The 11607-nt window shown below is 59.4% G+C and overlaps 1 protein-coding gene across 1 annotated transcript; it reads right to left on the bottom strand.

The window, feature by feature from the left end:
- Nucleotides 1-124: 124 nt before the first annotated feature.
- On the bottom strand, nucleotides 125-11308 carry LOC130263553 (copine-5-like; the record flags this gene model as incomplete). The annotated part of the gene is made up of 16 exons (XM_056511129.1): nucleotides 10163-11308; nucleotides 8862-8902; nucleotides 8298-8344; nucleotides 6958-7061; nucleotides 6430-6469; nucleotides 6270-6346; nucleotides 5186-5245; nucleotides 5038-5104; nucleotides 4699-4802; nucleotides 4401-4505; nucleotides 3413-3454; nucleotides 3027-3102; nucleotides 2245-2298; nucleotides 2101-2162; nucleotides 1276-1322; nucleotides 125-572 (listed from the first exon to the last, which is right to left on the bottom strand). Coding segments are annotated over exons 1-16 (1457 nt in total), but the record flags the coding sequence as incomplete, so codon positions are not given.
- Between the last annotated feature and the right edge of the window lie 299 nt (nucleotides 11309-11607).

Here is an 11607-nt window from a genome sequence, read left to right as displayed (position 1 = left end):
AGGGATGATACTGCCATGGCCCTAATCCAGTGAAAAAATGATGATGCTACTAATATTCCCAACCCAAGACAAGGATGACTCCACCACATCCCCAATCCAGATTCAACCCAAACCCAATATGTACCCAATTCGCTGATCAAGGATGAGACCACTATGACTCCAAACTGGTGACAAGGACAACACCAAGCCCCTTCCTAATCTGGTGGCAAGGATGACACTGCCATGTCCCCAGACCAGTGAAGAGGATGATACCACCATAGCCCCAACCAAAGGACAAGGATGATACCTCCATATCCCAAACACTGTGACAAGATGATCCCACCCTGTCCCCAACCAGGTGACAAGAACACCACCCTTCATCTGCACTCCTGTCCCACCTTGTCCCCTTACCAGTGGGAACTCGTGGGACACATGCCCATCTGGGGGGACCTTGGCGCCAAAACCAAGGGCTGGGAACATCTTGTCACTGTCGTAGTCCTGTATGATGTCCCCCACGGCCCGCAGTGCCAGGCTGTAGGCATTCAGCTGGAAGGGGCTCAGGTAGTGCAGGGACGTGGGCTGTGAGGGGTTCCCTGCACAGGCACGGGGCTCAGCCTCCCCCAGCGCTGTCATAATCCCCTCAGCACCCCCAAAACATCCCCACTACCATGGCACCACTATGGCCCAACCAGGTGGCGAGGATGATGTCATCTTATCCCCAGCACAGTGACATGGACAACAATGATCCCACCATGTCTCCAAATGCCATCACATCCCCAACACAGCAGCAAGGGTGACACCACCATATTCCCAACCTGGTGACAAGGGTGACAGCACCACGTCCCCAACCTGATGACAGCTGATCACAAGGATGACACCACCATGGAACCAACACAGTGACAAGGGTGACACTACCATGTCCCCAACACACTGGGAAAGATGACAGTGCCATGACCCCAACCCAGTGACAAGAATGGCATCACTCTGTCCCAAACTCAATGACAATATAATGGCACCAAATCCCCAACCCAGTGACAGCTGGTGACAAGTACACCGCACACCACCGCAGTACCAGCACAGTAACAAAATAACGCCGCCATGGCCCCAAACCCACAACAAGGATAATGCCATCATGACTCCAACCCAGTGACAAGGGAAATATGACCATGTCCCCAGCACAACTACAAGAACAACACCATGTCCCCAAACCGGTGACAAGGATGACACCATCATGGCGCCAAACTGGTTACAACTGCCCCAAATAAATCCCTCTGCAGGAACACAGCCCCCACTCACCATTGGATGCCGTGAAGTCGATGGCCACTGTGAAGTTGAGTTGGGTCCTGGGGGGTAAAGTGGCCTTGGGGTGACACAGGGGTTGACGTATGGGTTTGGGGGGACACCCCTAGGGCCACAGGCTGGACTGGATGCACCCATCATCCAATTCAGAGCACCATCAAGTGTCCCTGCACTGAGGTGTCACCATGCTGCACCTAAGGGAGCAGCTGGGAGTGCTTGGGATCCCCAAATTAGCAGTTTGGGGTGCTGGGGAGCCCCTGTCCATGCAGGAGCATCTGGGTGGGGGTGCTGAGGACACCCAGTGGAGAAGATGGGGCTGGTGGGGACGCTCTTCCCCCAAAGGAGCAGCTGTGGGTGTTGGGGACCCCAAAGGGAGCTGTTGGGAGTGCTGGAGAGTTACAAAGCAAGCAATTGTGGGTTCTGGGGGCTACCAGTGAAGCAGCTGTGGGTGATGCGGATGGCCTGCCCCCAAGGAGGCATCTGGGTGAGGGTGCTGAGACCCCCAATAGGGCAGCCAGGTGTGCTGAGGACCCCCAGCTGGAGGCACTGAGGATCCCACAGGGAAGAGTTGGGAATAACAGGAACCACCTCCCCCACCCCTCCCTCCCTCCCATACCTGAGGGAGCAACAGTGGGTACTGGGGACCTCCAAGGGAGGAGACAGGCATCCTGGGGACCCCCCCGCCAGTGAAGGGCTGGGAGTGTTGGAGATTCCTTGCCCTTGAGGGAGCAGCTCAGGGTGCTGGGTACCCCCAAGGAAGGAGCTGGGGGTGTTCAGGACCCTCAAAAGTACAGCTGGAGGTGCTGGGGATCCCCTGCTCACCCGCCCCTGATGTAGTCCAGGAAGGTGTGCTCAGCCTCCACAGCGAAGGACAGCAGTGTCACCTGTGAGGACATAGGGCTCAGGGGAGGAAGTGCCCACACCCCCTGTGTCATCCCCCCCACCTCTGCACATCCCCATCCTCACTGTCCCCGAGTTCAGGTACTTCTTCTTCTTAATCTTCTTCCGGGGGTTCACCACCTGCAGGGATGGGAGGGGAGGGGAGGGAAAGGAGCTGCTTCTAGCAGGGACAGGAGGCCCCAGTGAGCAGTGTAGGGGACTGTCACATCCCGGGGAACAGGAGGGCACAGAATATCCTGGAGGGCAGCAGTGGGAACACTGTGCTGAGGTGCAGAGGGGGACCTTCAGGAGCACATGGGGGGCTGTGACACCCAGGGATGCATGTAGGGACCCTGTGATTGTAGTGCAGCTGGTGATCCATGGTGGTGGGTGGGGAGCAGTTGTGATGCTGCACCCTAGGGTGCAGTATGGGAACCATAACACCCCAGGAGTGCAATGTGAGGACCCCAATACCCCAGGCTGTAGCACAGGGAATCCTGGGGACTGTAAACATCTATGGCTGCAGCATGAGCACTCTGGGCACCACGACACTTCAGAGTGCAGGAGGGAGACCCTGGGGTACATGAGACACCAGGGAGCAGTATTGGGAGGGACCCTGGGGGCAATAACACCCCAGGATTGCATCATGGAGTATGTAGCACCCACACAGGGACCCTGGCACCCAGAGGTGCAGCAGAGAGAGGGGATGCTGGGGACTGTAACAGCCGAGGGGTGCAGTGTTAAGACGCCAACACAAACAGGTGCAGCACAGGGATCCTGGGAATCACAACCCCTGGGGGTACAGCAATGGGATCGTACCCCTATGGGAGTGTGCAGGACCCCCTGCCCACATACCCATCCCTCCTCACCTCATACACGTTTAAGTGGCTCTGGCCTTGCGCCAACTCCCTGTAGCTGGTGGTGAACTCCCCGATGAAGTCATGGCTGAAAACCGGTGGTTCTCCATCAGTTGGGCTAGGGAGGTTCCCATTACCCCGGGGGATCCCCATCACTCAGGGGTGTGGGGATGGGGGGTTTACCATTGCCCAGGAAGTTTCCCATCAGCCAGGGAATCCCAAATAGCCAGGAGGGATTCCCATCTCCTGGGGGTCCCCATCACTCGGGATGGGGGGTGGGGGTTCCATCACCCCAGGGATGCAGGGGTGGCAGGGGTCCCCATCGCCCAATGGGTCTCTGTCACCTGGGGGGTGGAGGTCCAGGGTGTGGGAGGCCCCCGGGACCACATGCAGCTTACCTGCCATCACGGTCCCAGTCATAAACCTCCACTTTGATGGCTCTGCAAGGCAGGGGGGGGTCACCGACACCCCCAAATCCCCTTTGCTCCCCATCCCTGGAGACCCATCAAACACATCCCCCCACTCTCTGTGGGATTTGTTTTGACGCCTCTGTGGGCTTTTCCCTGCTTCCTTCTCCTCCTCATTGGGATATTTTTATCCATCGTTGCCACAGCAACGTCCAACACGGGGCCAAAGCGGCTGTTTACCAGGACAGCAGCTGGTGACACTGGTTTGGGATGGAGAGGGGGCGGTATGGCTCGGTGACAGCTGTGATGCCCACTGCCCAGATAGGTAAACTGAGGCAAAAGTGGGTAACGCTGCAGGGCGGGCGTGGGTGCTACTGGTACCACAGAGACAGGTGGAAGAGGGGTCTGGGGGTCTCGGGTGGCCACAGAGATAGGGGAAGGAGGTCTCGGGGCCACAGAGAGGGTGGAAGGGCTACAAGGGGTCCTGAGGTACCACAGAGATGGAGAAGGAGATGCAGGGGTCTTTGAGACCACAGAGCTGGGGGAAGGGGGTCCTGGAGGTGCTGGGGTACCACAGGAAAGGGATTCTGGGGGACCACAGAGAGAGGGGAAATGGTCCTGGGACATCATGGACACATGGAGTGAGGGGGCTCTGGGAGTCCAGAGATGAGGACATGGGGCACAGGGGGTGCTGGAGGACCTGGGAGATGGGGGAAAGAAGGAAAAGGGGGTCCTGGGGGCCTATAGAGACGGGACAGAGCTGCATGGGGAACTGGGGCACCATGGGTGGTGGGAAAGGCAGTTTGGGGGGGGTCTCAGAGGACCACAGAGATGGGAGTGGAGGGTGTCCCCGGGTATGACAGACATGGGGGAGGGGGTTCAGGGGGTCCTAGTGGACCCTAGAGATGGGAAGAAAAGAGGGAAGGAGGTCTTTGGGGCCAAAGAGGGGGTGCAGGGGGTGCCAGTCCCTGGCACTCACCGGTCATGGTCCCCATTGCAGAGGGCACGCACAGGAATGGCAAAGGCTGCCCAGACAGGGTTCAGTGTGTTCCTCACCACTTCTGTCTTGTGACAGATGGTGAAACTGGGGAGAGGACAAGGGAGTCACTCTCCCATCCCAACACCCCCACCCAGTCTGTAACCCCCACAGTGCAGTGAGGATTTTTGGACACCCCGCCAATGCCAGCCCATGGGGACATAGGGGCGTCCTGTGGTGGGGCTGAGCCCTCCCATGAGGTGTGGGAAGGTCACTGCAGTTTTGAGAGGGGGTCGCTCACGTCCCATCTTCATTGCTGCGGTAGAAGACCATGAAGGGGTCAGATTTTCCAAAGAAATCCTTCTTATCCAACTTGTTGGCGCAGAACTGGAGTGTGGCCACGTCCTGGGGGGTGGAATCACGGGGGGCGGGGGTCATCCACCCTGCACCCCCCTCAGGGGTGGGATCCTGGGGGGAGGCTGCTCCATGAGGGACAGAGGGATCCAGGACAGGCGGGACACACCGTGGGGATAAGCAGCCCTTACCCTCCTCTTTGGAATGAGGGCTGGTGTGTCTCAGCCACCCCCGATATTGTGGGGTCCCCAAACTATGCCCCCTCCCCTGCCCCGCCGCGGCTCACCCGGCAGTTTCCCAGCTCTTCAGCGAGGAGTATGATGGTGCCACACTTCTTCCCCGGAATGCCACTGCTGGGATGGGATGTGAGTGTGGTGGGGGCACACATGGTGTCTTGGGGGTGTCCTCCTCGCACTGGGCACCCCAAAACTTACCCATTGGAGGCAGCCGGGGCTGGTCTCCTGCCCCGGGGGTGCGTGGTGGCTGTCCCCATCCTGCAGGGACACACATTAAAGGGTGATGGAAGGGATCCCCGCCCAAGAAAAAGCCTCTGCTCCCAAAAAAGGGAAATTACAAAAAAACCCTCCAGCCCCCCCCTAGATTCCAGTACCCTGAAAAGAAGCAGTTTCTCCCCTCAAAAAAGCCAGTCCCGAAAAGACATTTAGCCTCCCAAAAAGTCAATTCCCACAAAACAAATTGCCCCCAAAATTGTCAGATCCCTCCAAAAGCCAGATCCCCGCAAAAGCCAGATCCGGCCCCCTCAAAAGCCACCACTCCAAGAAAAAGCCAGATGCATCAAGCCCCACCAAAAAGCCAGAGCCCAAATATTGCCTTTCCTGCCAAAAGCCACTCCCGGCTCCCCATGCCTGCCCCCCACCCCCACTATAAAAAAAAAAGCCCTCCAAAATGCCACTGTTGGTTCTGGGGTCTGGGTCCATCCTGGGCACACCGAAAAGGACCCGGGATACATGGGGGCCAGAGGAGGCTCATGTCAGGGACTTGTCTGGAGAGGGGACTTTGGGACCACTGGGCCAGGGGGGTTCATGTCAGGGGCTTCTCCAGGGGATACAAGATGACACTGAGTTTCCCAGTTTTCTCCAAAATACTGGTTTTGGAGAAACCCAGGGTTTTCTCCAAAGGGGACACAGTGACCTCAGGGACACTGGGAAACAGGCAGGACTCATGTCAGGAGCTTCTCCATGGGAGAGGACATGGGGACATTGTGGACAGTGAGGGAGGCGGCTCATGTTGGGGGCTTCCCTGGGGCAGAGACATGGGGACTCCAGGACACTGGGGCCGAGGGGGGCTACCATCAGGGGTTTCTCCAGTGCTGGGCATGGGAACTCTGGGGACTCTGGGGACACTTGACCACAGTGGAGGCTCACACAAGGGGTTTCTCCAAGGGCAGGGACATGGGGACGCTTGATTTACTGGGAACACTGGGGCAAAAGAGGGGTTCACATCAGGGGTTTCACTGGGGCAGGACATGGGGACACTGGGGCAAAGGGGAGGGCTCACATCAGGGGTTTCTCCAGGCGGCTGCCAGCTGAGCCCACAATCTCCCCCAGGGTGCAGAATGCCTGGCCCAGGAAATCCTGCAGGATCAGGAAAATCAGGTGTCACCAGAGGGATGCCCATCCCAGGGAGTACAGGGGAGCAGGGCTGATCCTGCACTTACATGCTTGGAGAGGTCAGGGGTCTTGGAGTCCACATCATACCTGGGGGCGGAGGGGACATGTAGGCATGGAATGGGAAGCGGGAGCCTTGGATGGGACAGGGATAGAGACAAGGATGGGATGGGAAGGGAACAGGGAGGGGCAGGGATGGGATAAGAGAGGGATGGGACAGAAATAGGGATGGATTAGGTGTGGGGATGGGATAGGATGGGATGGGATGGGATAAAGAATAAAGATAGGATGGGACAAGGATGGGTACAGGGACAGGATAGGATGGGATAGGGACACAATGGAATGGACAGGGATGGGATGTGGATAGGGACAGGATGGGAGAGAATGGAGACTGGGTAGGATAGGGATGGGACAGTGGGATGGGACAAGGATGGGGACATGGATGTGAACAAGGGTGGTGATGGTCCACGACAGATGGACAGAACAGGGATGGGGACAAGGTGGGGCTGTGCCAGGGTGGCCAGGGAGTGACCCTGGGGGATGGGGGGGGTGACACTGGGGCCACAGGGGCTACTCACAGGTCAAAGCGCAGGTTCTGCCGCTCCTCAAAGCAATAATCAAGGACGAACTTGTGCAGGAAGTCAGGATTCAGGGAATTGTCGATGACCTCGGTCCGGCCAAACTGGGGAATGTGGGGACAGCAGGGATAACGGGGTGACAGGAAAACATGGGATGGAGACAGTGACATGGGGACGTGGTGATGTGGACACAGGGACATGGGGACATAGGGATGGGAACATGGGAACATGAGAACATGGGCATGGGAGGATGGGGATACAGGGAAATGGGAACACAGAGACGTGGACATGTGGGAACATGGGAAGGTGGTGATGTGGGTACAAGGGTATGGGGACATGGAGAGGCAGAGATATGGGGGCATAGGGATGGAAATATGAGGACATAGGAACACAGGACAGAAAAATGGGGGCATGGGAAGGAGGGTGGGGACATGGGCATGAAGGCAGTGGGACATGAGAATGTGGACATGGAGACATACAGATACGGGGACACAGTGACATGGAGACATAGGGACGTGAGAACATGTGGCCATGGAGTTGGGGATGTGAGAATATGCGCATATGGGGACACAGCAACATGGGGACACAGCAACATGAGAACATGTGGGCATGAGATTGGGGACACATGTGGGCGGAGGAGGCGGGGCAAGGGTGGGCAGCGGCTGAGCGGGCACGTGTGGGGACACGCGTGGGAAAGGGGAGGACAGGGGCGGAGAGGGCCCAGGTGCCGCTTTGTGCCGCAGGGCCACCCCCACTCCCCGCTTATTACCCCGCAATTAACACCCTGTTAATTACAAGAGCGAGGCTTGGCTGTGTGCCGGCAGCTGATTGTCTGGCTGCCCAGCACCTCGACATGCTCCCCAGACCCCCAGGATGCTGGCTGGCTGCTCGCTCTGCCCTCGGGCACTGACTGGATGGCTGCTGCATCCCAGAACGCTCGTGTTCCGGGTGCTGAACCCGAAGACGCTGATTGCTCACTGGTGACTGGCCAATTGGTTGGCATCCCAACACACTGATTGGCCAGTTGGCCAACACCCCAATATGCTCATTGGTTAGTCCCCCAACGTGCCAATTGGCCAGAATTTGACTTGCTGATTGGTCACCTGCCCAGCACCCCAACACCCTGATTGGCCAGTTGGCCATCACCCCAATATGCTGATAGGCCAGAGTCTTACATGCTGGTTGGCTGGTTGGCTGCCATTGACATGCTGATGATTGGTTGGCCAGCTAGCACCCCAACATCGCGATTGGCTGGCTGAGTGCACCCTGATATGCCAATTGGCCAACTGAGCACAGCCGAACATGCTGATTGGCTGTTCCCCACCAATCGGGTCACTCACCTCCCGCCATTGGTGGCTGCCAGGGCGCTGCGTGTACAGCACACAGACTGCAGGGGGAGGCGTCAGGGGGGCCGGGCACCCCCAGAGACTCCCCAGAACACCCCAGAGACCCCCAAAAACACCTCAGAGATTCTCCCGATCCCCCCAAGACCCCTCAAGATCCCCCAGACACCCCCAAAATACCTCAGAGGCTCCCCAGAGCCCTCCAAAACCCCCAAAGACCACCCAAAACCCCAAGGAACCACAACACTCCCCAGAGCTCCCAACAGCCCCACAACCCTCCAAAATGTCCTTGAGACCCCAAAAGTTTATAGAACCACAACAATCCTGGAGACCACAACACTCCCCAGAGACACTGACACTCCCACAGACCCCCCAAAACCCCCAGATACCCCCAAAATACCTCAGAGCCGCCCCCACAACCTCCCAGAAACCACCAAACCCCCCAGAGAGCTAAATATCACCTGAGCCCACAACACCTTCCAGAAACCCCAAGTCCCTGAGAGCACCTAAGAGCCAAAACAGAGACCATAAACCACACCCCATCTCCCCTGCCCCACTCACGTGGGTCTGACTTGGAGAAGGTGTCCTTGTCCAGGAGCTGCCTGGGAGGGCAGGAGGGAATGAATGTGAGTGTGAGTGTGCATTCGTGTGTGTGCATGTGTCTGTGAATGCGAGTGTGAGCACCCGGCTGTGTCTGTGACTGTGAGTACTCCTAATGCAGTCAGATGTGCCCCAGAACACATGCTGAGGTGCACAGCCACATGTCGGGTCGTGCCCAGTTGTGTGACAGGGCACGTGGCAGGGTGTGCACAGCCAGATATGCCCCAGGACATGGATTAGGGCGCCAAACATGTCTAACACACGTTGGGCGGCCATGCACTGGGGGGCTCAACCATGTGTCAGGGTGCACAGCAGGGTGTTGGTGAGCACAGCCAGGTGCTGGTGAGCATGGTTGGGTGTTGGGGTGTGCTGTCAGATGTGCCCCACAACACATGCTGGGGTGCACAGACACATCTGCACACGTTAGAGTGGCACAACTATGTGTGAGGACACCAAAGAAACACCTCATGTTTCAGAGGGAGGGTACTGGGGCTGCAGGGTGGGTAGGGGTTACAGGGGATGCAGACTGTGGAGTGCGGCCCGCGGATTCAGGAATTTCAGGGTGGGCAAGGGATACAGGGGGTGCAGGGGATACAGGTCCAACCTGACACCCTTGCATCCCCGGACTCAACACTGCCCGTGCTGCCCATGCTCCTCAGTGCCTCCCAGCACATTCTAATGTCTCCTAGTGAATCCCAGTGCCTTCTAGTGCATTTCAATGCCTCCAACGGCAGCTGCCTTGCTCCCCAGTGCCTACCAGTGCCTTCTGGTGCTCTACAATGCCGACTGCTCCCCGTTCCCTAGGGTCTCCCGCTGCCTTCCAGGGCAACTCAGTGCATTCCAATAGATCCCAACAATTCACACCACCAACTGCTCCCACTCTCGGATGGATTCCAGTGCCCCCCAGTGCATCCCAGGGGATCTCAGTGCATCACAGTGCACCCCAACACCCTTCGACGCCAGCTGCTGCGGCATTCCAGTGACTCCCAATGACTCCCTGTCCATCTCATTGCGTTCCAGTGCAAGCCAGTGCCCTACAACGCCAGCTGCTCCCAACTCTCCAATGCCTCCCAGCACATCCAAGGGATCTCAGTGCCCCCCAGTGCACCTCAGCACCCTCCAATGCCGCTCCCCAGTGCTTCCCAGTGCCGCTTTGTGCATCCCAGCATCCTCCAATGGCAGCTACCCCTACACTACAGTGTAACCCAGTGCCTCCCCGCGCCCCTGCCGCCCGGTGCCGGCTCCCGCCGCGGCCCCGCTACCTGCAGGACACCGTGAGCTCCACGCGAGTGGCCGGAACGGGACCGGGGCCGGTGCCCGGTTCCGGGGCGCCCAGGCCCGCCATGCCCCAGGCTGCGCCGCTGCCCCGACACCGACACCGGCACAGGCACCGCGATCGCGATCGGGATCGGCTCCGCCCTGGGACCGCCCTTGGCACCGCCCGGGGCTCCCAGCACTGGCTCTGGTTCCGCACCGAGGGACTGCCCCGGGGTCTTCTTCGGTACTGCCCGCCGGGAGACCGGGACCACCCTTGGCACCGCCCGGGGCTCCCGGCACCGGCCCCGGCTGCGCACCAGGATCTTCTTTGGGACCGCCCACGGGGTGACCGAGACTGGCTCGCGACCGCCCCTGGGATCGCCCCCAGATCCCTGGTACCGCCTCCGGGATCGCCCCCGGGGCCGCTTCCTCTTCTCGGTACCGCCACGGACACCCAATACTGCCCTCCCGGGATCGCCTCGGAATTTTCGGGATCACCCCCAGTTTCCTGGGATCTGCCCTCCCACCGCCTCAAGGCCTGCTTCCAACTCCCCGGTACCACCAGGGCCCGCGGGACCGCTCCAGCTCCGCCTCGGAATCGCCCCCAGACCTCCGGGATAGCCCGAGAGCCGCCTCCATAGTCTGGTTCTCCCCTGGAAGCCCGGTACCGTCCCCGGGGTCCACCCCAGATTCCCGGGATCGCTCCTGGATCAACGCCAAATCCCTAGTACCTCCCTTGACTGCCGGCACCTCCCGGCGCATCGCCCGCGGGGCCGCCTCCCCATTCCCGGTACCGCCCCGGACCTCCGGTACTGTCCCCGGGATAGCCCTCAGATCCCCGGCGTCAACCCAACATCCCCGGCATCACCCTCAGACGTTCGGTGCCGCCCTCTGCATCACCCCCAGTACCGCCTCCCCATCCCCAGTGCCCCCGAACGCGGGTACTACGAATCAGCCCCAGGATCGCCCCGAGACCACCGCTACTGCCCTGAGATCGCCCCCGAGGCTGCCTCCAGACCCCGGTACACCACGGACCATTGGGACCACCGCCAGGATCACCCTCAGACCGGACCCCCGGTGCTCCCTTCCCTGGTAGCTCCAGCACCCCTCCAATACTCCTAGTGCACCCCCTGTGCCATGGTGACATTCCCAATACTACCCACTCCCCAGGATGAGCCCCCCAATCCCCCTAGCTCCCCCTTAATCAGAACCTACCCAGTAACCCCACAGCCCCACCAACTGCAGATGCAGAGTCCCCAAGTCCTCTGCTATCCTCCCAGTAACTCCCAGTATCACCCCTGCACCATTCCTGGTAAACCCAGCAGCTCCCAGTACTGTCCCAGGTCCTGCACTGGGAGCTGGGGGATGGCATCGAGAGCCAGAGTGGACACCCATTGCTGGGGTGGTTACCCAGTGCCAGGGTGGAACCCAGTGTGTGCTGGCATAAGGA

Source organism: Oenanthe melanoleuca, chromosome 26 (genome assembly GCF_029582105.1).
Source record: "Oenanthe melanoleuca isolate GR-GAL-2019-014 chromosome 26, OMel1.0, whole genome shotgun sequence".
NCBI classification, from domain to species: domain Eukaryota; kingdom Metazoa; phylum Chordata; class Aves; order Passeriformes; family Muscicapidae; genus Oenanthe; species Oenanthe melanoleuca.
The sequence above is the reverse complement of the archived record's forward strand: the minus strand, read 5'-3'. Positions and strand labels throughout refer to the sequence as shown.